Source organism: Acomys russatus, chromosome 20 (assembly GCF_903995435.1).
Source record: "Acomys russatus chromosome 20, mAcoRus1.1, whole genome shotgun sequence".
NCBI lineage: Eukaryota > Metazoa > Chordata > Mammalia > Rodentia > Muridae > Acomys > Acomys russatus.
The window spans coordinates 57,962,289-57,989,873 of record NC_067156.1 but is presented as its reverse complement, the minus strand read 5'-3'; the positions used below and the strand labels follow the sequence as shown (position 1 = coordinate 57,989,873).

The 27,585-nt window shown below is 35.8% G+C and overlaps 1 protein-coding gene across 1 annotated transcript in view; it reads left to right on the top strand.

Moving 5' to 3' along the window:
- Positions 1-27,585, top strand: part of Dcc (DCC netrin 1 receptor) — a 1,118,465-nt gene that overhangs the window by 536,098 nt on the left and 554,782 nt on the right. The window contains exons 4-5 of the mRNA XM_051163583.1: positions 14,646-14,796; positions 16,071-16,207. Of these exons, the coding sequence (XP_051019540.1) occupies positions 14,646-14,796; positions 16,071-16,207 (288 nt within the window). The remainder of the gene's footprint in view (positions 1-14,645; positions 14,797-16,070; positions 16,208-27,585) is intronic.

Here is a 27,585-nt window from a genome sequence, read left to right as displayed (position 1 = left end):
CTTTCAGCCTTCTTAAGCTTTCAGTGAAAAGTCCCTCCTTACTGAACTTGTATCTAGCTTTGAAATTAAGCCAAGCGACACAGAACTCCTTTCAAGTATATGCAATTGGCCCAGCTTCATTATTACTCTGCCTCAAAAGCAGAGGAGGACCAAGGAAAGGGAACTATAGAAACCGTTGGAAATCATATTTATTTTTCAAGCTTGCCACCTCTGCTATGACTTCTGACTATGTCATTGATTACAGACTTCCAAACATATATGATAAGATATTTTGAGAATGATCAAACTGTGGTGGAGACATGAAGTGAGTATGTGCTGTTGGACAAATATGGTTATGACAAACAAACAAAACAACCAAACATAAAAGCAATTATTTATAAAATACAATCAAGAACAGGAAAAGATAGAGATATATCAGGGAACATAACCACATTATCTTTAAATTATGTATTCAGAATAATGTTCTACTAGGGATGGTAAACTATACACCAAATCTAATTTTTGAATTTACCACCGAGCTAGGTTGTTAATTATTGAAAGTACTTGACTAAGACAAAGCAAGGGAGGGGACATAGATGTGAACATACCAAGCCCCAAATGAGCACAGATAACTAAATATTCTTAGGTGGATATTTGGAATTCCTGAATTACTTCAAGGTCATCAGAGAAAATCTGATTCCAGTAGATGTAAATATGGAATAGAGAGTTGAACTCAGCATACCGAGAGTCTTAAATCTTATGCCTAGGCATTTAAAGTGAATTAAATTTATCTATGGTTGGGAATCTTTGCAAGTGTTTAGTAATGTATACTAAGTAATCCAGAAAAACAGGAAAAAATCAAGCAAATTATAAGTACAGCTCATCTATCACTAGATATTTTCCCTTATACTTCATATTACCTGAATTAAAGGATTTCCCCTCCACTTAATTTTTTTTGTAAAGGAGACTTTTGAATGCATTTTTTTCTGACATCAGGCTGTAAATAGGACGTGGCCTTTTGAAGATTTAAAATGAATGGACATTATCATCTGTGTTCTTCTCATATATATTTTTCCGAAGAGAATGGATTATGTTGGTACATTACATTAAGCTCCATGTAGTGCGGATTTTCTATACACCATAATGTATCTGGATTGCATGAAAGGGTCTGAACATGGTCTGCCACAATCCATTTTCCAAGATTTTGCTCAGATTGAGTTAGTATCCCAATGTGTTATTATGAGAAATGATTAAGGGCATGGATCTTAACATCAAATTAAGTTCAAATCTTGGTTTCACACTTCCTGGCTGCACAATTTAGAACAAATTACTTAATTTAAGGCATTATCTTGTGGAATGAAGACAGAGATAGGATATATTTTGTAGAATGATTGTAAAGATTAAATTTGACAGGCCAAATGCATTCACTAGTCTTCAGCAGATACTGTAATTATTTTTGCATTTTAGAAGCTTTCTCAATGCTAAATAATTTGATTCTTAGTTGAAGATTATTTTCCTGATTATTACCTTGTTTTGATTATGGGTATACAAGCATCCTGGAAGTTATATATCTTAATTTGCCTAGGCTTCTCATTTCTTTTATTTATTTATTTATTATATATGCAGTGCTCTGCCTGCATGACAGAAGAGGGCATCGCATCACATTATAGATGGTTGTAAGCCATCATGTGTGGCTGGGAATTGAACTCAGGACCTCTGAAAGAGCAGTCAGTGGTCTTAACCTCTGAGCCATCTCTCCAGCCTTCTTTTTTATATCTAAACCACAGACGCATGGAAGTATTTTCTTTCAGTATCTCTTTACTCTCTGATTTCAACCCATAGCACTCCATGTCCTGCTGTATGAAATAAGCCAGGCTAGCTTAAATGAGAATGAGGAAAAATAGTATGCTTGCTAGTATTTGGTCTTCAAAATCCACTAGCAATTCACACAACACTAATGTCCTTTGTTAATGTCTATACAGAGAAGAGGTAGGATGTGATCTGACTTTGCAAATAATCAGCCCCTCTCCTGAATACCAAGGATTTAAGTGTTCCAGTTTGCCATAGAAACTGCAGTTTTTGAAAAGTGCATGGCAATTGAAATCATACAATAATTATTAGCCAAACAAACAATCAAACAAAACAGAATATGTGCCATTTTTTTTCCTATTTTTAGATGAATAAAAATCCCTTCCTTAGTTTACACTACAACAACATTTCCAAGATAAATGGTCAAATGCCTTTCATTGTGTCCAGCTGATGAAGATTCATGACAGTCTGTGGCCTTTTCTACATAGAAGCTAGCATCTTTGGGAAATTTGGCTGAGACGGCTCAGGAATGAGAGGACCAATCCTGTTATATTAAAATTAGAACAAGAGATGAAGTCACATCTTAGTGGATGTGAGACACCTGAGAAAGCTGTTACTTCAATGGGACTGATCCAAAGCCCTTTGGGGGCTGGAGAAGTAGCTCAGGATTCCGAGCACTTGTTGCTCACACAGTGGGACAGGTTCACTTCCCAGCACCTACATCTTTGCTCACAACCATCCGTAACTCCAGTTCTAGGGTATCCAATGCCCACCGAGCAATGAATACATGCTGTGCACATGCACACGTGCATGCAAAACACTCAATAACTAACTAAATAAAATAAATTTAAAAAATCATTTCAGATCCATCAGTATTTGATACGTTAGTAATATAAATTTAATTACTGCAGGTAGATATACATTCTCTGACTTTGAATCTATGTCTTACTACAATTGGGGTATGTCAGACGGTCCATGACTTTTACATGAAAAGGCAAATACTAAGAGCTTTTTATGATTCACTCTGCCTGTCACCCCCAATCCACTTGTTTTCCAATTTTCCCCTTGACCTTGAGTAATATTAGATATTGATTATTTCATATTCTTTTACTTTCCATTCTTTAAAGATTTACTGTATCCAAAAAAATAAGACAAAAAGCTAAAATAGGCTTCTTGAGATAAGCTTAAATGGAGGAATGGGTATTTCTTGACAAGAAGGGATCCTGGGTTTGCATTGAACTATGTGTCCCTAACTACAAGTGAGATGGCAGCAGTACTCTGTGAATGGGCAGAGGACCAGGCAATCTTTTCTAACTCAGACATGAGCGAGAGTCCTTCCCTGAGGCTGTGTGGAAAACGAAACTAATTTATCAGTGCAGTGTCAGAAAAAACACATCTGAAATCACCAGAAAGCTTTCTTTTTTTCACTGCTATAGTTTAACACTAATTACTTCCTAGAGAAAATTAAAGCATATTCTGTGCTAAGGTGTAACAGTTCTGCCTTCATTAATTCAACATAGGATAAATAGGGAAAGCTCTAGATAGTTTTATTTGTTTATAAAAAGCAAGTATTCGATTAACAAAAAGAAAATAAAAGAAACCTCATTGCTTTTCTGGAATGCTTTAAATGCTTCTTCATATGCATATATAAATTATGAAGATTTTTGATTCTTTAAATTAACATAGACACCTCATAATAGCAACATTTGTTTCCTAGAATCTTAACGTCAGCTTAAAAAATTAAACCATTCTAAAAATGAAAAATCACTTCCTTCAGACCTGCTTCAGTCATCATTGGACCAAAATCTCCCCGAGAGACAGAAGGGAGGGGATCGGCCATAAGGTAGTGATGAGAATAGATGTTCTCCTTCTTCCAGATTGAGCCTCAAATAGCAGTGAGTGTGCGTTCTTGGAAAAAGAAAGAGGAAATACGAGCAGATGCAGGAGTATTTACAGAGGGAATGTCATTTTTAGTACCAATTAGTGTAAATAAGGCAGGAAAATGATAGAATCACAGAGTGAAGAACAGTCCCTGAGAAATGGCTCCTTGCTTCCCCAGTGTTCAAAGCTCCTCAGTTTACAGCCAGATGAAGATGTTTATTTTTCTTTTTATATTTTACTTTTTCAAGACAGGGTTTCTCTGTGGAGCTCTTACTGTCCTGTAACTTTCTCTGTAGACCAGGCTGTCTTCAAACTCACAAGGACCCACATGCCTCTATGTCCTGAGTGCTGGGACAAAAGTTGTGTGTTACTACCACATAGCAAAATTTTTAAAATTTTTATTTTTTATTAAATATTTTATCCTCTTTTTTGATCTGTGAGATTAGATTGGATTTCAAAAAATATCTAAAGAAAGACTTGGTAGGGATGCCATAGAAAATTTCACTCTGAGTTTATACCACAGTGTATGCTTTATTGAAACATGCAGACCTGTCAAACCTGAGCTAGAAGGACAGTGGCTAAGCAGCCAGTATGTGCATGGCAGACTAACATGAAGGTGGGAATGCAGATACAGAAAACTCTGTCAACTTGAATGAATTTGTAACTCCTGTGCCTGAGAAGAAATGAAAAGAATCAGTAGCTTGCTGTATCCTTCAGTTCCAGTCAAAAATTATATTATAATCCATCCACCATGACTTTAATAAAGCACACCAAAGAGTATACAATAGGGTAAATGAGGTAAATGATTTTACATTGAGAAACCATGAAATTTAAAACCATTACTAGTTGTTGTGATAGTGACAGTTTTTTAGCTGAGAAAACTGGTGATTTTTTTTTCCTGCTGACACAGGTTCTAACAGTCCATAATTTAATTTCTCTATGCCTCAGTTATTCCTCAGAATCAGCACATAACTTTATGGTGAAGTTTCTAAATATGTTAATGGTTTTGGAAAATGGTTCCCTTAAGAAGAGGCTTTCAACCAGGGTGAACACGTACTCCCACTTGTCCAGAATCCTCAGCATTGTGTTCTGTGAAGTACAATAACTATAACAGACTTTCCTTCTACTCTAAAACTCAGCTCCAGTTGTATAATTTACATGGCCAAACTAGTTGTTTGCCACAAGCAAAGGCCTGATGTATCAGGGAAAAGTCTACCAATGTGAAGAGTGACATCTTGTTCCTACTGAGCCTCTGGCTCCGTTTGACCATTGTAACGCTTGATAGTGCCCTTTGTTTCAGAAAATGCCACTCAAATCAAGAAGAGACTTGATACCCTATGAGCGTATACAGGGGGAGGAAGTCCCCCTCAGTCACAGTCGTAGGGGAGGGGAGTAAGGGGAAAATGGGACAGAGGGAGGAATGGGAGGATACAAGGGATGGGATAACCATTGAGATGTAATATAAATAAATTAATAAAAATAAAAAAAAACACTTCTGTGATAATTTGAATTCCAAAGAGAACTAGGTACTTTCTATTGGTTCCCCATATGGAGCACATGCTTGACGTGAAAAGATAATCAACAGAAGGGTGATGTCTTTTCAAACATAGATACTTGTTAGATATTTTATCAAAACTGAAAAATTTGAATGAGTAACTTGATGAAAATATTGTATACCAAGAATGTTATTCAAGATTCTAAGATTAAAATTAGAACTTTGAAAAACATACATTTGACTGCTTTTGACAGCTTTCTAGCACTAAAAGTCATTTTGGATGAGGTTGCTGGTAATAGTAACAAATTCTATTTTTTTCTATAATGACATATGTCAACAGTTGGAAGTTCTGTCTAATATAGTGTACTATTCCAAATTACCATTGACTGATGTGACAAAATCATATATCAGTAAATGATCCATTCAAAGTAGAAGATGGGCTGGTGGATCCAACATCACAACAAACTGTTAATCTACTGGCTGTTGAGATTTGGTATAATGTTATAGTTCTATAATTATCTGAAGTCTCTCAAAATGTGCCTTTGACAATTGTAGGTATTAAAACTCTGAGAGGAAAGGCTTCCCTAATGGACATGTTACAGTTCTGAGGGGGAATGCAAGTTCTGATGGGGGGCGGTTCTCAAGGCAAGTGCTAGAGCTCTATTTTGGTGGGAGGGGTGTTCAGCAACTACAAGTGTTACAACTAGGAAGAGAAAGGTATCTGCCAGTCTAGACTCAAGAAAGGCTACAAAGTCACATCGCGTACAAACCTCACACAAAAGATTTATTGGTAAAGGAAAAACAGAGGAGGATGGCTGCCTCTGCTCAGGAGAGAAGCAGCAGAGAACTGAGCAGAAGATCAGGTTAACATAGTGTTACTTCGGGACAGAGGTTTCCAGGGAGGAGATTTCTAGGGTGGCTATTGATGGTTTTTTAAGTCCTGAGTTTAGGCTTTTTATTCTGTAGAGCAGAGGTTGTTCACTTGCTTCTGGAGGGACTGAGTTTAGCCCTGAAAGCTGTCAGAGAATTCTGTGGGTGGAGCCATGTGCTGGGAGGTTCTCAGTGGTGGGGCCTGGCCTCTCTCATGCCTCTGGACTATTTATATACAATGCAGTACAAATATATGTATGAGAAATATATGAAATGAAGAAACCATCTTAAAACCAACTTACATTTTAATCAAACCACTCACTCATTAAGGAAATTTATACAAATGTAAAAAATTATCACTATTGTCACTACTATTTTTCTTTGAATATCGTGTTATTCTTGAAATCCCCATTTTGTAAGGTTCAGCTACCTTAAGAGAATTCCTGGGAGCTGTCAGTAGTAGGCAGCAGTTTCAGATCCTTCGTTGACATTGTAATTCTCTTCTTAATGATTTTAGAATAGTCCCCTCCAATTCAGATAACTGATGAAGCTAAGGAAGTCCAAATTTTCCATTTAAAAAGAAGTGAAAAGCATAGATTATATGAGACATATAGTCAAAGGCAGTTGCTACATGCTAGTCGTGTGCTCCAAGGCATCTCTGCAGTCCAGGGGAGAACTAGGCATCACTCTGTAATAAGTACTTTGTGTTCTCTTCCTTCCCATGGTGCTTTACTCTTCTGCCACGTTGGTGGCTGGCAGACCAGTCAAAAGCAAAACAAGAAAGCATGCCAACATTTTTCATTTCAATAACGACCACTGAACTGCTTTGTAGTTGAAGTAGATTAGGATTGTTACAATCAATTTAGAATCACAAGTCATGTAATTTTGTACATATTCGTGAGTTTTGTATTGCAGAAGGTTTCTTTGTAACTACTAATATGAACATTGGCACTTGTGACTTTTTATTAGTTTTACTGCAGAACAACTGCCAAATCTGTTACATAGTAGCATACTTACAGATCTCTTCAATTTCATTTTAAATTGTTTTAGACATATGAAACTATATGAGCTGTATGTACAGTTTAACTTACAACAGCAATATAATCTGTCACCCAATTTATAAAACATAACATCAAAAACTTATATTCACATGACCCTCCCCTTTACTGTAATGAAATTGTGCTCATTAAATCACAGGAAAAGATTTCACATGCTTTATTACCTGTATAACTCTATTGGGACTTGAATAGTCACTGATCATTTATCTAGAACACAAATGACATTTATCATTAATTACTAATTTAATCCTATTTTTATTAAAGTCAGTTTAGATATCAAGAATTATAACCCATAATTTCAAGTTCATATCAGCACAATTTTTTTCAATAAAATTTCTATGGAGTTTAGAAGGACAACTTTCATTTGATTTTAAATATTTGCCTGAAGTTTTAGTCATCAACTTTTTTATTTTATTAATTTATTCATATTACATCTCAATTGTTATCCCGTCTCTTGTATCCTCCCATTCCTCCCTCCCTCCCGCTTTCTACCTACTCCCCTCCCCTATGACTGTGACTAAGAGGGACCTCCTCCCCCTGTATATGCTCATAGGGTATCAAGTCTCTTCTTGGTAGCCTGCTATCCTTCCTCTGAGTGCCACCAAGGCTCCCCATCCAAGGGACGTGGTAATATATGGGGCAGCAGAGTTCATGTGAAAGTCAGTCCCCATTCTCCCTCAACTGTGGAGAATGTCCTGTCCATGGGCTAGATCTGAGTAGAGGTTTGAAGTTTACTGCACGTATTGTTCTTGGCTGTTGCCATAGTTTCCATCTTACCAAAAGCAATTTACAGATTCAATGCAATCCCTATCAAAATACCTATGCAATTTTTTGAAGAAATTGAAAGTTCAATTCTCAACTTCATATGGAAAAACAAAAAACCCAGAATAGCTAAAACAATCTTGTACAATAAAAGATCCTCCGGCGTTATCTTCATACCTGATTTCAAGCTGTACTATTAAGCAACAGTAATTAAAACAGCATGGTATTGGCACAGCAATAGGCTGGTTGATCAGTGGAAAAGAATAGAAGACCCAGAAATAAATCCACACACATATGGTCACTTGATTTTTGACAAAGAAGCCAAATCTATTCAATGGTGTTTGTCTAACTGTATGTCTATGTGTAAAAAATGCAATTAAACCCATATTTGTCACCATGCACAAAACTCAAGTTCAAGTGGATCAAAGGCCTCAACATAAAACCAGAGACACTAAATTGGTTAGAAGAAAAGTGGTGAAGAGCCTGGAACATATTGGCACAGGAGACAACTTCCTGAATAGTCATCAACTTTTATGATTTTTTCCTCTTTGTAAAAGTTCTATACACCTTGCAGCAGTGGAGTTTAAAATAACTCCTCACTCTAAAAATACTGTGTGCCATTTTGAAAACCTTTAGAAAATACAGAGAAATTTAAAGGTGAAAATAAAAACCACCTGTAGTTCTATCACACAAAGGTAACCTTGGCAATCATCTTTATCCTACTAATTTTAAAATGTTTTTTTTTTTCCTGTGCTTCTCTACAATTTTCACTTTAAGGGTGAGGAAGAAAAGGAATAATACATTTGAAAATATGGATGGTCAGACCATCCTAGCTGTGTAAAATAATAGCCAACGTGAAACAAAAACAATAACAGCAACGGCCAGTGGGCATGTTGAGTGGTTCAGACATCATGTTGTCTTGCTTTCATTTTTATTCGTGCAGTTCAGTTGCTGTTCTATTGCAGAATAGCTAACAAATGGTGGTCCCTTAAGACAGGGAATGGTTTATTACCTCCTCAGGTTCTGTGGGGCCTACTGTCTTGGGGGCTTATTGAAGATTGCCTTCTCAGCAGTCTGGCAGTTAGTTGGGTTGGGATTTCATCCAGGGCCTTCTTTGCTCTCCAAGGTTTCTGTCACTCTCCAGTTAGAGTCAGAAAGCAATGACAGAGCCGGTCCTTGAACTTATGCAGAGCAATGCAGCACAGTCTTCTGATCGAAGCCAAACACAAGGCCATATCAGGGCAGAGCACAGAGAGAGAGGCACTCAGGTCCAGGGAGCAGGAGCTTCAATTACTTTGCGCTGACAAGCATTCATTAAACATAGGAAGTACTCACTATTTGAGAGAATGTCTATCAGGAGATGGGGGAACGTCCATAATACTTGAATTCATTAGATAAAATAGAGATAAATACATTTTCAGACTTTAAGCTTTGTTTCTGTAGTAAATGCTAATAGTTTTTTTTTAAGAAATATGTTCAATGTTACAAACTCCAATGTTTGTGAAGCAACAAGGGCTCTGAAAATGCTCAAATCCATTGGGACAGGCAGGGTAAACAGAGATATATTGCTAGTCCTAAGAGGTTTAGAAGATCCTTTCTTTGCTGGCTGTATGAATGCCATGATGTCAAACTACAGAAATACAAAAACAAAGGCCCAAATCCCAGAAATGTTTTCTGGATAACAGCAAACACATTCTGAAGAGGCTCCACAGTAAGCACAATGAAGAAGAAACAAGAAGGCAGATGAGGGACAATATCTGACTCAGGCCTTACAGTACTTTTCCAGTAGGTAGACAGTAAGAACTGACAGAAAACAGGGTGCTGGGTTGAGGAGCAGAAATGAGCTTTCACAGATACACCCCACAAACAGGGCAGGTCTTCGTCAATGCAACAAATAAAAGGAACAGAGAAGTCTACCTATGAAGGCAAGTTGGGACAATTGGAATGCCTTCTTCAAGGTTAACTCAAAGTGGATAATCAGCCTAAATGCGAAATACAGAACACTAACATTTCTAGAAAATACCATAGAAAGTACCGGAGGGTTTGGATGTGACCATGGATTTTTCAGATATCACACATTGAAAAATGAAAGGAAAAATATGATGGATATTTTTAAAAAGTCCTAACTCCTATTCTATAAAAAGGTAATGTTAAGAGAACAATGTTTGTCTCTGAGGCTCTGTCTCAGAAACATGTGTTCATAACTCACATGTAAAAGGATCTATCTCTAAAATAGATGATGAACTTTTTCAAGGCAGTGGTTAAAGACAAACGCCAAGCCAATTAATAGAAGCCAAAGACTTTAACAAACAGTTCACCAAAGAAAATGTACAGTGACAGCAAAGCATAGGAACTACTGTATTTGAGACAACTGAGACAAACTACTACACACCCATTACAATAAAAGTCTAAGAAACATGCTGGCACCTCACAGGAACACCTTTATCATGGGTGAGAGCAAAAACTGTGCAGTCACTTTGGAAGAAATCTGAAAGTTCTCTCCAAAGCTAATCATAATTCACACCAAATTAACCAATTCTGCTCTGAAGAATTGTGGTCATCTGTAAACATTTATGAGCTCATAACTGCAATCACACACATAGATCCTATACTAGACAGGTCCTACCAATGCTCAGTCATATAAGGTGGAGGCTCACAGGGCTATGGCCCATACTACTGAACTATTGGCTGTTGATTGTTTCTGGGACTGGAGATTTATTGTCTCCAGTTGTGTACTTAAATGCTGAGCTGACCAGGCCCCAATAGACAGCTCCAAAGAAATAGGCCTAGTTAAACTCAGTGGCTCACAACAACAACAAAACCAACAACAACAATAAAACCACCACCACCAACAACAACAACAAAAAGCAGGATAAATAGAATTTTAGGGATGTGGAAGGAATAAATAGGATACTAAGGGAAAGGAAGAGACTGGGAAATGAGAGTTATCAGTATGTATTTTGTACTTGTGTGAAAATGTCAAATAAACCTATTTAATAACACTTAAAATCTATATATATTAGTGTAAGGTTTGCTCATAAACATCAAACGTAACAGTAACTAAAATGTCATTCAATAGGCAAACTAATAAATTAATAAACAGGGCATATTGATATAATTATATACTATCTAACAATAAGAACCAGTTACCAAACCACAAAGTAGAGAAATGTTAAGGATATAATGTTAAGTTTAAAAAGTCCAGTTTTAAAAGATAGTTTATAATATGATTAGTAATTATTAATATAAATAATAATATTTAAGTAACCCATAATCCATCATGTTACTCAGGTAAAACTTTAAAACAGAGAAAATCCAAATAATTTTAATCCTTTAAAAGTGCAGGAGGAGTGATATGACTAGTTAGTCCTTAAAATCTGAAGTAGGGCTATAGAGGAAAAATAAATAAGTAAAGAAACTGCATATTCTAATGATAGTTACATGACTTGATTTTGTATAAGTTTATATAAAATAATTAGCACTAATTTAAACTATGAAGATAATTTGATAACTGTGCTAACATTAGTCTATAAGTTACTAATGTAAGAAATTTATAATTGAGTGGAAAGTGGGGTATGACTTTCACATGAACTCTGTTGCGTCATATTTGACCATGTCCCCTGGAGCGGGAGACCTGGTGGCACTCAGAGAAAGGATAGCAGGCTACCAAGAAGAGACTTGATACCCTATGAGCATATACAGGGGGAGGAGGTCTCCCTCAGGAACAGTCATAGGGGAGGGGAGTAAGGGGAAAATGAGAGAGAGGGAAGAATGGGAGGATACAAGGGATGGGACAACCATTGAGATGTAACAAGAATAAATTAATAAAAAAATTAAAAAAAAAAAAGAAATTTATAAACGGGAAAAAGGTAGCAGGAAATGGGGATTTGATGATACTGAGAAGCTACTCCCGTTTATTTGTTTTAGTTTTTGATACAGAAAGTATTTTTAAGTATTAAAAATGAACTATTTTATGTGGTGGTTCTGTTTTTTGATAAAATAAAGCATAATAATTTTAGTTGCAGGATTTATTTTTTGGTTGGTAAGTAATTTACCTGCATAGTATCCCAAGCAGAATTTCCTTTAGGTAGAAAGTAAAATTGAACAGATCTTACCTGGAAGAAACAGAGCTACCTTGTACAACCTGTTTATGAATGTTATTTCTGGAAGCAGGTGTCTGAATAAATTGTCTTCCTTTATAAGGATAGATATGTACAAATGTACATTGTGTGGATTGGTTTATTTCTGAAAGCACTTTCTTTAGGCAATATTATCTTATAAACCACATTTGCTTATTTGAAAAGTGACTTTTGAGAGGGAAAAATGAAATACGCCATTATGTGATTTCCATACGTTTTGAGGCATTTTTCAACAACATTGGTCTAAGAACAATTAACACATTTAGAAAAAGCGCTTTAAATATTTTCACTGTGAAGATTATTTATTTATGTTGTTGGAACTACCAGAGACAGATGTGGGAAGGCAGAGAAAGTGTGAATTTCTATACACAGTACTTATGATGAACATTACCAGCCAACAATGTGTTTTTCTTCTCTTATTACTCCATACTCAAACAGTGTGAGATTGACTCCAGTGGGGACAATAACCATTTAAAATGGATTCCAGGTTCTTCCCACATCGTTTCCTATGAGGTCGGGAGCAGCCTGCACTATGCCAAGGTTGCATCTAATCTCACTTTGGGACTCTCCTTTTACATTTGTTCTGGATTTGAATTTCATCTCCACACTTTCTGTGCATTCAGATTTGGTTTGGAGTTTATTGCATTACTAACTTAATTCTATTTAATTCACTAAGTTAAAAATATCCTTGATTAAATTTCCCACAAACAGTGTAGATTTTAGTAGAAATGAAGAAATGTAGTAACATATCTTAAACAAATCAACTCTGATGGACATTAATCAACAGGTCAGGCCAAAGGATAAGGCTATTGCACTGACTGGGAAGTCTCCTGTCTCAAGCTTATTCTTGAACTCAGATAATGAAAAGAAGGGTGTTCTTTACTCTGGAGAGAATTTCCAGAGTGTTGAAGCCAAGCTTAGGTTCTGACTTTCTGTTTCTTACCTGTGATGAAAACTCAATGAGTTTCTACCAATCAAGTCTGAGAATGAAGCTATGAATCACTAGGTTTCACATCCATGCTAGGAATCATGGATAACACACATTCAGATTTAGTAGGGTAAAGTGGAAAGGGGCTGAATTCCTCATTCACCCAAGCTCTTAGCTTTAAGGACAAGGTCACTCCTTGGAAAAATTTTAAAATTTAACAATGAACAGAAAACTAAACCCTAGCCAGATTCATTTTTAGAAACCAAAGAAGAAAACTGAAGCTAATATAACTTCACTTTGGAAAACAGCAAACATTTCCTCAAATTGTATACTGTTCATACTCAATCTAAATCATTCTAATATGCTTATTCATTTTACATGTCAATGCATAAAACTGATTTATAAAAATTTGTTATTAATTTATTCTTGTTACATCTCAATGGTTATCCCATCCCTTGTATCCTCCCATTCTTCCCTCCCTTCCATTTTCCCCTTATTCCCCTCCCCTATGACTGTTCCTGAGGGGGATTTCCTCCCCCTGTATATGCTCATAGGGTATCAAGTCTCTTCTTGGTAGCCTATTATCCTTCCTCTGAGTGCCACCAGGTCTCCCCCTCCAGGGGACATGGTCAAATATGAGGCACTAGAGTATGTGTGAAAGTCATACCCCACTCTCCACTCAATTGTGGAGAATGTTCTGTCCATTGGCTAGATCTGGGTAGGAGTTTAAAGTTTACCGCCTGTATTGTCCTTGGCTGGTGCCTTAGTTTGAGCGGGACCCCTGGGCCCAAATCTGCCTATCATAATGTTCTACTTGTAGGTTTCTAGGACCCTCTGGATCCTTCTACGTTGCTATTCTCCCATGCTTCTCTCATTTAGAGTCCCAATAGGATGTCCTCCCCTCTGTCCCAGTTTCCTGGTAAGTGAAGGCTTTCATGGGACATGCCCCTTGGGCTAGTATGCAGATATAAGTGAGTATATACCATTTGAGTCTTTCTGCTTCTGGGTTAACTCACTCATTATGATCATTTCATAATCATGTTCATAGCAGCCTTATTCATAATAGCCAGAACATGGAAACAGCTTAAGTGTCCCTTAGTAGAAGAATGGATAAAGAAACTGTGGTACATATACACTATGGAATACTACGCAGCTATTAAAAACAAGGAGTTCCTCATTTTTAAAAGCAGAAGAGAGTAGAATAGAGATAGTTGCAGATCAAGTCAACTAGCACCATTTTTGGATGATAATGTTTAGACAAGTTACTGTGAGTTTTGTCAGCTTCTTCAATGATGATCAATGAATCCTGGAGCTCAAATCAGGATCCTGTAGCATCTACTTTGTGCCTTTTGTTGTATAATTGATTTCGTAGCAGCCAAGTACATTATAATGTCAAGATTCTACATTCTGGACATGGAGAAACTCACAATTTTACATTCAGTTTCCCTTATGTATGTCTGTTTTTAAAACTTAATCCTCCACTATCTGTTTTGTTTGTTTCTTTTGAGACACATTCTCTCTGAAGCTGTCCTGGAAATCACTATGTAGACCAGGCTGTCCTCCAAGTCACAGAGACCCACTGCCTTTGCCTCCCAAGTGCTGGGATCAAAGGCTTGCAGCTACTAAGACTGTCTATCTCCATTATATTGTACCAAGTTAATGAAATATATAATTCAAGATAAAATATTAAATGAGACATATGATATGATGTTTTCTTTCCACAGATCCAGGCTTGCATAGGCAGCTGTATTTTTTGCAGAGACCATCCAATGTAGTAGCCATTGAAGGAAAGGATGCTGTCCTGGAGTGCTGTGTTTCTGGCTATCCTCCACCAAGTTTCACCTGGCTTCGGGGCGAGGAGGTCATCCAACTCAGGTATTACCCACCTAGGCTCTTGAAAAGTCTTTATTATTGTGTTTTATTTTCTGATAGGTGTAGTTTTCTTAAAATAATTATATTTTTCTCAAATGCCTGCCATGATTAATGTATGAAATATATTTAACGATTGGGTGTAGGGGATGAGGAAAGAAGTAAAAATCCATGGAATGAAATCTGAAGGGAACCTGAAAATGGAGATTAGTATCAAGATACAAGAATATTTAATGATGTCATCACAGGAATATGACAATGAGAAGGTAGATATTATATGTTCATAACACTATATACACACATAATACTTAGCTTGATATTACAATCATTTCTTATTACATGTATATGTGCAGATTGTCATATTTCATACATAAAAGCATATCATGGTATATCATACACATAAAGAATTTTCATTGTCAATTATATTTTATTAACAGTGAATGTCAAGAAGAGAGCACTCCTTCAGTGTCATGCCATTGCAGTGGTAAATATTGCATAGATATTTTAGTTCCAAATATGCCTCTAGCTTTCCGAATTATTGTAAGTAGAAGATAATTCTAGACAACATGGCTCATGTTGGATTATCCAAGGACTTATAATAAAGGAGAGTTAGAAAGCATGACCATAAGAGAATGGAATACAAACTCTGAACCACATTGACTAAATGAATCTCACTTAAGAAATTAGGTTCATTGATTAGTATGACTAGCCTACCCCTTTTAACACATTTAATCCCTATGACTAGATACGTACATAGATCATAAATTACTGTTTACATTTTGTCTAATTTAAGTAAGTGTTTAGGCAACAATAAGCTACAGCATGTTGTCATGTTTCTGAGGTCATGAGGCATACAGGAAGTCCAGTTTCAGCCACACTTTGATGCAGCCACATGCTCTTGGTTCAGTTAAAATGTACTTTTTAAATGGTCATTGAGATATTGACTTCCACTCTGTGGAACCATTTCTTTGGCCTTGAAACCCTAAAATTAAAGTGATAGAATCAGAATTAGACTAGATTATTTGAAAAAAATTTTTAATGCCGTTACTTTTATATTTAATGTAGTTAATCTCAGAATTAATACACAGAGCCTCCCCATGCGAATTTACCTTGAATTAACACTAGTTAAATAAGTGAGAGATATAAAGCCTCAATGACATCAGGGATTTTATTTTCTTCAGTTCTACAATGTGCACTTTTGTGGAATTCATCCTGAAATCTAGCCTGATGCTCAGATATGTTAGCGGACCATCTCATTGCACGTGACTTATGTCTTACAGGTCTAAGAAGTATTCACTGTTGGGTGGAAGCAATTTGCTCATCTCTAATGTGACAGATGATGACAGCGGAACCTATACTTGTGTTGTCACATATAAGAATGAGAACATTAGTGCCTCAGCGGAGCTCACGGTCTTGGGTAAGTCAGCGATAAGAGATAAGTTTACATTTTACCTTTCAAACAAATCACTATAACATTTTTAAATGCCTCTCACTGATTGCTTCCCCCATTGATTAGTGTGAAGTTGAAAGTTCCCAGTGCTCTACACATGCCCTTACTCTGCTTTGATTAACTGCACAAGGGTTAAATGCAGGCTTTGAGTATTTGCTCATTGTTTGAAAGCCACATTTGTTACTCCTTACTCTCATTATTTTAGTGATGTTCTGAAAAGTTCCCAATGTGTTAATGAACAGATGTTTTGAATAACAATGAAGATTTCTAAAACTACTATACATGCAGAGAATAAATGACAAAAATGATAGAAATTATATAAAAGTGTACATGAGTGGGAGGGCCGATGATAATTGAAATACCGTCTGACATTAAATTGAATGAGATTAGAAGATTAATTTATTAATATGGGTTAAGTTTAGGCATCATGTTGAAAGCAGGCAACTAAAATCCAATATATTTAAGGAAAACTTGCATAGCGAGAGTGTTACTTTAAAGAGTTAAAAGTACATGGTTGATTTATGTCCCTCAGCATGAATGAAAATGAAGAATGAAAATCTATGGTGCCAGCTCAGGCGATTAATATCTTATCAGGGTCTCCGAATTTGTTTTGCGCATTTTGGCCTGAATTGTGTACTTTGAGAAAATACTCTAATGTTTTATTTATTTATTTTTTTCCCGTATACTTCAAAATTTTTTTATTGGCTTTGAATTTGTTCCTACTCAATAAAATCTCTTCCCAGTTTTAGAAATCTCAGGAAGAACACAGACTGTTTGTAGTTTGTTCTGTAGAAATTAGAAGATATTAGTGAGTTCTAAGCTGTGTCTATATCTTCCAATTATGGCATCCATTTTGCTTTGGACTTTAAACAATGTGGACGAGATACTAGGATAGATGACAGGTTAGACAATAGAGTTGTTTATTTCCTTATCAAAACTTTCATTCAAAACAACAAATGTGTAAATTATGTTAATTCTCTGGTTTTAAAGATAGCATTATTTTTGCTAAAATATTAGCAGCCTTCAATCTCGGGATAATCTAATTTAATAATTTTTTTTCTATTTCACTACAGCAAAGAAAGTAAAGCATTTGTAGTGTCAAATTACAGTGAGACAGTGCTGATGAAAAATGGTCTTTTAATGTGATATTTACTGATCATTTGATGAATGTGGTTATATAATAAGCTGGAGTTTAGAGTGCTCATAGATGAGGTCAAGTTTGACATGAACTTAGTGTACTATAATGCTTTGTTGACATCTCAGTTAACTTTACATGAGTTCTGATACTTGATGACCAGTTAATGTTATCCACAATACCCCTGTGTGCCCATGCATATCTGCACACAGACTGACATATCATTTACTTTGTGAATTGTGACCTATTATAAAACACCTATATATGTTTTGATCTATTTACAAGTATCCAGAATGGAGAGGCAACAAAAATAATTTTCCCACTCTACATGATATATTTTCTGTTTTTCTTAGGGAAACATTTTGATATGGTTCCTTCCAGAAAAATCTAACTGAAGTGTGTATGAAAATAGGCTACAAAATTAACATGAATCTGAGATGAATCTGTATTTCTACCTATTCTTGTTATAAGTTTCTGCAAAACAATGCTAGTGTATCACAACTATTTCTCTTTTTTATGGTAAAGAATTTTCATTATGCTAATATGGAAATTAATAAAGTTATACAATATAAGTTCTGTAACATAATCTAATTATATACATTCACACATGTAAAACATGTAAGCCTTTAAATATGTATATAACATGTATGTATACATGTTACTATAGATACATATTTATACATATATGTATTTGTATATATTCACAAATAAATGAAAATCATCACATACTGAAGAAAAAAATCATGAAACAATTATTCTTCAAAGGATCTCCTATGTGAGGTATGTAGAGGTTGCACATTAAATAGCAGTGAGATCTTCTTTGCTCCAATTGTGCATAGTTTGGAAAATAAAACAGACTAACACATCTTAAATGACGTCTTTATTCTTCTAAGAGGCTGACACTGAGAAGGTTGATTATATCTGGATGAAAGAGACGAGTCCATCTCGTCACTCAAGAGGTCTCTTTTCTGTTCCCTGAAGGACCGTGACAGTGGAAAGGAATTTGGTCTCCTGTGTATCTAGGAAAGAAGTGTAGTGGTACAGAGTTGCTTTGGACTTCCAGTTTGACCACGTTACTTGAGTCATTTTCTCACCATAGGATCCTCTCATCTAAAGAAGGGTGACTTTTGGTGAAATGGAGAGGCAGTTAGTGTCTTCCCAGATAAGTCTCTTTGAGTAAAAGCCATCTTCACACTGAGCACGAAACATGACCCATGGCTACCCTAACTTGAGGTTTCATGTCAGCTCTATCTGATGAATAAATTATTCTCAGATAGATGAGTAACTGCCCCAAGGAAGGATCCAGGATGAGATCAACCTAGTTTGTTCCGACAGTCCCAGGGCTAAAGGTAATTATTGTTTGATACACACATTTTTCATCTGTTATTTCTGCTGAGACAGATATACGATAAGGCAGGTTATGTGTTATGCAAAAGAATATTCTGAAATTTCATAATTCATGATGTAATCACACCTAGTAATATGTGATCTGTGACAGTGTTAGAATAATCTTAAGAGAACAGGGAAATAAAGGATAGTAAAGTACAAAAATAAATAATGGCATTCTTCTGTGAAAATAAGGTTAAATTAATTTTCATAGTCATAGCCTACAAAGAGACAGCAAATGTATAATTGGAATCTTGTATCACTTACTCTTATTTTTCAGAACTACATATTAATTCCATAATCATAAAAATAAATATGAGCATCAAAATTTAAACATGCTTCATTTAAAAAGAGAACAAACTAAAGCTAAACAACTCAGAAAAAGAATATTTCAAAAATAAAAGTGAAACATAATCCAATATTCTCAACTTTGTATGTAACAGATAAGTTACATAACATCCAGCTGAGTTCATGCTCTTTCACTCAGATATAATTAACTTTTCAGCATTTGGTATTACAAAACTAAATATGTCATTTGAGATATCTTAGTCCTTTTTTGTGTTTCTAAGTTAATATAGAATCAGATCAAAGTCCACATTTAGCTCCAAGTAAGTAGAAAATTTGTTTATTGCAAATTTGTGATTCACTTGAGGGTAAATCGCAGTGTTGCTGTGTGCTTTTGAATATTCTGTTTCTTATTTAAGTATCTTAAATTTATTGTTCTATTAAATTATGTTTGAAAATAAATACAAAAAAGCTTCAAATCCAATCATTTAATATTCATTCATTCATTTCCAAAGGAAAAGGAATATAGAACTGTTTGAACTCTCACCAGAATCTCAAGAACTCCCCCTACCAATATAGTGAATCTCCTCCTTATCACAGTTACCTACTCTGAATCTCCTTTTCAAAATGCGCGTCTCTGTGGCATTAAAATGTATTTTTCTTGTTTTTAAGGACATTCACATTTTAAGTTTCTAAATTTGCTATCTTTTTTGGAATTGAAGTATTTATTTAAGCATATTTATTTATCTATTCATGGGAACACCTTGCAAATAAGATGGCTCTAACTATATTGTTTGTATAGATACAAATCAATGGACTAGTTTGCTTTTTTAAACAGTCAATGGCTCCTTATCTCTAAATTTATGTTTTTTATAACTAATCCTCTTTCCAGATTTCTGCTTATAGATTACATGTTATGTTTCAACTACAAGCATCTTTAGTTTTCTTAACAAATAGCCAGATCTATGGTCATATATTAAATTTTATATTTTATCTTCATTCATTATTATTTTTTGTTTCCAAGCAATCACCAATGGTACCTGGGTAAATATTTTAAACATCCACAATAAATATTATATGACTGATAACTACTACCAAAACCTTGATTTAATAAAGACGTGTGTTGGAATCTGTTGTGAATATTTAATCTCTGTTGTAAAAGCGAGTGTTCATATTATAAAGTGTTTTATATAGTGCCAGATTATCCTAATACAAAGTTAGTGTCTCACTAGCAGACTGTTTCTTTGAAAACAGTATTTACTGCCTTTAAAAATGCATGCAAGAAAAAAAGAATCCTTTTTCTCAGTTTTGTTCAAATATATTTTCTTAACATTTAAAATTTAAGCATAGTTGTATTTTTTGTAAGATTAGAGTCCCACAAAAATATAGACTTCTATTATAAATCTTTAATCATGCATTTTCACCAGAGTCCTGTTTTGCCTCACAACTTGTGATCTTTCTTGGACCTTCGCTAGCTTTGCATATGAACCTTCCTGAACTCATGACTTTTCAAGTTTTGTAAATAACTAGATTAAAGGGAATGTTGCTGCCCTTTGAAGTAATTTGCGTCAGTAAACATCAAGTATAATTTAAATTGTAGCATTTACATTGAATTCAGATAAAATGAAAATAGAAATTTTTATAGTGGTTAAGGCACCTGTAAATCAGAATATTACACAAAATAGGGGATAACTTTGACTCAAAAAATAGTATAAATTTGCAGGAATATTTTAATAATAACCACTTATAGTTGCATTTCTGAACTTACAGATAGCTCTCAGTATCACTGGACATTTTGGATATCAGCATGGTACTTGAACTATAAGAGGGCCACAAAAGGTTTGAAATCCAGGTTTCCTGACCTTACAATATAATAAAACAATCCTACTTTGATGTTTCCAATGTTTGTAAGGCATTATAACAATATATATAAGCCTGGACTCTATAAATATTTGGATAGTTGATAATGCCTGTCTGTATTTGAGTGTTTTCTCATTGTCACTGACCTGAAAGGATATATTAGGGAATCACTTTTTGGTGCCCTTAGTTCATGGAAACTTGGCCTTATCACTGTATGCCTGTAGAGAGAGGGCACCACAGTAGAGAGTATAGTGGAATAGAGCTTTGAATGCATAGTGGTTAAGAAGCAGAGAGAAAGAGCAAGAAGTGCTCAGCGACAAGGCATGACCTACAAAGGCATATGAGCTATTACTTTCTGGTATGCCCTGACTTTGAAGGGATGTTCAACTCTGAAATCAATAGTGGATGAATCCATTGATGATGGCAGTACTCTCACAGTCCAATCCTATCAATAGAGCCATCAGCTGGGGAGCAATCTTTCAACACATAGGCATACCCCAAACATTCACAGTCACTGTTTTCATAGAAGCAAGGCCTGTCCTTGGGGGAAAAGTTCTGGAAGGGATCTATAGAGCAAAATGCTGCCAGCTGTTCTCTGAAACTTGTGCCCAGTGTATATTTTTGTTAAATTTCTAGTACTGTGGTTCTCACTTTTAAAACCTTATAAACATTATTTTAAGAATTAAATAATTTTGTTTTGTCCAATAATATGTTCAGTATTGTTTTCCTATAGTTTGAGTTATAACCTAATCATAATTTTGAACATAAATCTGTCCACCCAGGCAGCCCGTCATGACCCTCATTCACAACCTTATGTTTATTGTAAGACAAGCCTCAACAAACATACAGGAGATTTGCTACTGTTTCAATTCAACATTGATCTGGACTCTAAATTTAGTGTCTGAATCAATGAAGGCATGCATACTGTATGAGGTATTGAAGCTCTTATCAATAAAGTATGAATTTTAAAATGACCCGTATATAGTTCATGACCACACAGAAGGGCATGGACACAGAGGTCATTTAAGAAGGCCTCATCACCACAGATAAGTAAACATTTCTCAACTTTTCCAGAAAGGATTTGGGAAATCCCTTCCAATAAATCATAAAAATTTATATATAAAGTATAAAAACCATGAAATATTCAAAAGCTTACCCACATGCACCAAATTGTCTCATGCTTATTTGCTTTAGCAAATCTCTTGGGAAATTCTAACTAGAGATCATACATCATGGTGTATTCTTCGGTATTTATAAGTCTGTTAAGTCAAATTTTTTCTTTAACCAATTTGAAAGCATAAACGAAATCTAAGAATGTCTTATGTCTTCTACCGTATGAGTAGCACATTTCACCTCCCATATGATTTGTGTTTCTTCTGTGCCTAAAACTGGGCATTTGCCCTTGTAGAGTCTTCTCTCCCTAATCAGAGAGAAACCATTGTTCACCCCACTTGGGTGTGTTAAGTAGGTTTTTTCGATAGGATGTCCTCACATCTATCCCAGTCTTCTGGTAAGTGAAGACTCTCATGGGTCATCCCTTTTGGACTAGTGTCCAATTATAAGTGAGTATATACCATGTGAGACTTTCTGCTTCTTGCTTAACTCATTCAATATGATCATTTCTAGTTCCGCCCATTTGTCCACAAATTATGGGATTTCCTTGTTTTTAATAGCTGAGTAGTATTCCATAGTGTAAATGTGCCACAGTTTCTTTATTCATTATTTTGACTGAAGGACATTTAGGCTGTTTCCAGGTTCTCACTATTATGAATAAAGCCGCTATGAACATGGTTGAGCATATATCCACGTTGTGTGGCGGAGCATCTTCTGGGTATATTCCAAGGAGTGGAATAGCTGGGTCTCAAGGTAGCTTTATTCTCAATTCTCTGAGAAAGTGCCAGGTATTTTCCAAAGTGGTTGTACAAGTTTGCATTCCCACCAGCAATGAAGGATGTTCCTCTTTCTCCACATCCTCACCAGCATGTGTATCATTTGAGTTTTTGATCTCAGCCATTCTGATGGGTGTAAGATGGAATCTCAGAGTTGTTTTGATTTGCATTTCCCTGATGACTAAGGAGGTTGAGCATTTCTTTAAGTGTTTCTCAGCCATTTGCTATTCCTCTGTTGAGAATTCTCTGTTTAGTTCTGAGCCCCATATCTTAATTGGGTTATTAGATTTGGTGGTGTTTAATTTCTTGAGTTCTTTATGTATTTTGGATATTAGACCTTTATCAGATATAGGATTGGTGAAGATCTTTTCCCAGTCTGTGGGCTGTCGCTTTGTTCTGTTGACAGTGTCTTCTGCCTTACAGAAGCTTCTCAGCCTCCTGAGGTCTCATTTATTAATTTTGACCTTAAGGCCTGGGCTGTTGGTGTTCTGTTCAGGATGTTGTCTCCTCTGCCAATGTGTTCCAGGGTCTTCCCCACTTTTTATTCTAACCGATTTAGTGTCTCTGGTTTTATGTTGAGGTCTTTAATCCACTTGGACTTGAGTTTTATGCATGGTAATAAATATGTGTCTAATTGTATACATGTAGACATCTAGTTAGACTAGCACCATTTATTGAAGATGCTATCGTTTTCCCATTGGATAGATTTGGCTTCTTTATCAAAAATGTGTGTGTATTCATTTCTGGGTCTTCAGTTCAATTCAACCACGGTGCTTAAAGTAAACTACTGACCAAAAGAGGAGAGCCTCTCTCTACTAACATTTTACCAAATAGTGTGAGGTCTGAATGGAAGGCACCACTCAGGCCTAGGCTTCCAAGACTTGATAGGTCAAAAGCTAAGACACTGGCAATTACTGAAAAAGCCAAAATAATTTCTGGAAAGGAAGAGAGGCAAAGGGCCTGAAAAATCTATAATGATAATACAGTGAGACTTCGGTATTCTGGAGTTGAAAGGAGAAGATTCCCAATTGAAGAAAAAAAAAAAATGGCGGTGGGTGTAGTCATCCAGAGAAGGGCAGGAAATGTGTGAAGAAATAAGGGCATGTGAACTGGTGTTGCTACAGAGGAACACCATGCTGCATTGGAGAAGTAGTCTAGTTTCTGAATGCTTTTCCAACAGCATGGATGCATTTTATCTTTCGTGCAATGACATTTCAGCCTAAACACTTTGATGTGTGGCTTCTTAGCTGTCTCATCTGAGCCAGGTAGGGAATACTCTATTCCTTCACCTTTAAAAGAGTGATAATTACTTCCTTGTAGGGTTCAATGACTGGTTGCAAGAATTAGCAGAGAAAAATATTCAAAGTAGGGAGGCATAGCTTTAAATGTGCTGGGAAAAAAAAAAAAAGAAAGAAAAAGAAAAGAAAAGAAAAAATAAAAAACCAAACAAACAAAACAAAAGCAACAAAACCCAAAACCAAACATCCAAGTATCTTGCAGCCCTCAAGAGAAGCCAGAAACTGAGTTGCAAAAAGCAAACTGAGGCAAACAACAATAAAGTAGAAGACACATTATTATAATGTTCCTTGCAGTTGCTGTTTGCCCATTTTGTTTTTTTATCCACACACAAAAAAATGTTTACAGCAGTTAAATGTTCTTTCGTGATTCTCTTGAATTGTGGAGGAATCAGCATAGTGATGCCCTGATGACACACAGGGATGCCATTGGCAGTAATCACTAGAAACACAGACACGGATTAGGATGGAGGCAGAAGGAAGATAGCCATTAGCGAGGCATTTTACATCTCACGTTCCTCTGTGCTGCTCACGCTTGCTGCTTCTGCTTCACATCCCAGAGAGATAAGACGATGCTTAAGCAGAGACCTCTCCTTCTTTAGATTTCTCTTCCCTTGGCTCTGCTGAGTTGCAAACATAGGAAATGCTACAGGGTGTGCAAGAAAACCACTATCTAACTCTCTATCAAAATATTTTTAAGCTTTCAGTGAAGACTCATGCCTTTTTCCTATTTCATTTATCACTATAACGATCTAAGCTGTGGTCACTCAAGATTTCTCTGTTGGAGCCTTAACTTTGGATATGCCTGTATTTGGACACAAGCCTTTTAAGAGTCAAGGAAGGTAAACAAGATTATAAGGCACAACACATTAGAGGGATATTGCTTATGAGGGAGCTTTCTGTTTGTGCAATAAACAATAATAACTGGTCCTTAACTATAATAACTGGTCCTTTTAATGTGTGTGCAATTACTCCAGAAGCGCTTGTAGTATATCACACTTGAATGGTCCCCACACATTCCATCATCAGGTCATTTACAGGTCTACCAGTAGTGAGACGGATAAAGTGCTAGTTACTTAAAAATTCCGAGGATCTAAAAATATAAATAAATAAAATAAATGAAAAAGACAATTATTTGGTGTGGCCTTTGTAAATGCTTTTGTCTCTTACAGAAGGCTTAAATACTAGTATCTGTAGATATATGTATACTCTAGCATGCAGATGCCATTTTGTTGCTGCAGAACAACAGTAAGCCACAAAATAAAACTTAAATGCATATAATGGAAACAACTCAGATATGAAGTACAAAAGGTGTATCCAATAGTAATAATGTCCTACAAGTTGAAGAGACATTTAACTGCTCTTCTTCCTCATGTGGGCATACCAAGAAGAAATGACATCAACACACATAGAAGAACTATGTGAATGAGAACGGAGGGAATGCTGAGTGGAACCAGCTCTGCTGCCACCTATATTGTGGGCTGCTCAGACCCGAGACTCTGAGGAAAACATTTTTGGTTGCCTAATGCATTCAGAATCATGATAGGATAACCATTGAAACATCAGTTAGCTTTGCATTATATTGTGAAAATGATCCTTTCATCATTTTGTAAATCATAACTGACATGGGAGAAACATATTATTAATGTGGTTTGACACTGGTAGAATTGCCAAGCCAAGGTCTCAGGAAAATGAATATATCATGTATGCAGGTATATATGTATGTATGTATGTATGTATGTATGTATGTATGTATATATGTATGTATGTATATATGTATTCATTTTACATTCCAATCACAGACTTTCCTCCTTCCTTTTCCCCCAGTCCTGCCTTCTCACACTCTTCCCCTTCTCCTCTATCCCCTCCTCTATGCCCCTGTTGCCAAACGCTCCCCTGGCATCATGCAATTTAATGCCTATGTTCTTATAAACAATGTCTTAGCTAAGCTTATGCTGACAGTTCTTCGCTCCTATCAAATGGACGGGGAGGATTGTGAGCACAAGTACATAGAGCACAGAGGCACACAACCGAAGTTTGAATTAGGTCAGGAAGTTGACTTAAAATCATCTGTGAGCTGTTTCTTCCATTATTCTGTATTTTCTCTTTTGACCCCTCTCTGTAGCTGAAATCATGGTTATCACAGGTAAACTTCTAACATATATAAGATTCTTTTAAGTGTCGATACGGGCTATAAGAGGCAAAGCTATACATCAGGATATTATTTATTGTTAGTTCCAGCTAGCTATGGAAATCCTATTTGTACTGGAGGTAGGATTTGTTTAACTACAAAAATATTTCCTTTGACATCTACTCTGTGCTGATGTTCAACTCTTTCCTCCCTTTTTTGAAAACCACAATTTTTGTCAAAGATTTTCATGTATTCTTGATTTTTTTATGTCTATTTTTTTTCTTATATGGGTGGTGGAGGAGTAGGCCCCAAAAGAAAAAGACAGAGGCTGGGGATTAACTGAGAACCTAAAATAGGCAATCTAAGGGCATGGTTTTAGTTAGTCCTAACAATCTAAGCAAGGTGTATTGATCATCTATGGCTGACAAGAACTGCGGATAGCAGGAGAAATCTGCCCACAGATCATTTCATACTGAAGTTGTCCAAAGGCCCACAGACCACACTTTACCCAAGAAGGAGTTTAACTGGTACAAGACTTAAAACTCAACTAAATGGTGCTATTGTAATCATAGCTCTTAGGGTTACCATCACTACGGTCTGCTATTTTTCTAATTTCAGACTGCAAATTCTTTCTAGATAAATCTTTATATTCTTTTTATCTTTTGAATTAAATGCTCAAGTACTTAGGTATAATTATTTCAGTATTGTACATAGTATGGTTGTGGAGTTACTTTTATTTTAACTCTCATGTTTAGCAGATAATTACTAGAGTACATTTTTTCTTTTGAAATGTACCATCCAATGATAGTCTATATAATCACAGTAGCATACACACACACACACACACACACACACACACACACACACACACATACACACACACACACATTTACCCCATGGCCTTTAGCCCTACTCTGTTGTTTTCTTCAGCTGCTGATAACCCCGCTAGCTCTAAGGTACCACTTATCTGCTTCCCATCTCTGCATATTTTCCTGCTTAAGATATATCATTTGCATAAAATCATGGAATTCTGCTTGCCTGTTAGTGCTTATTTCATCAGGATAATATTTCAAGGTTCACCCTTGTTGTAGCATAGAGTAGAACTTTATTCTTTCCATGGCCAATTAGTATATCATTGTATGAATATAGCATATTTTATTTATGTGTTTACCAGTGCATGCATACTTAGATTAGCCTCACCTTTTGTCCATATGAATAATTCTGCTCTTTATATTTGTGTACAAGTTTTTGTGCAGACCTATCTTTTCAATTTTCTTATGTATATATACCCATAAGTGAAATTTCTGGATATTATATTAACTCTGTGTTTAGTGATTTGATAACCATTTTCCAAAATTGCTATA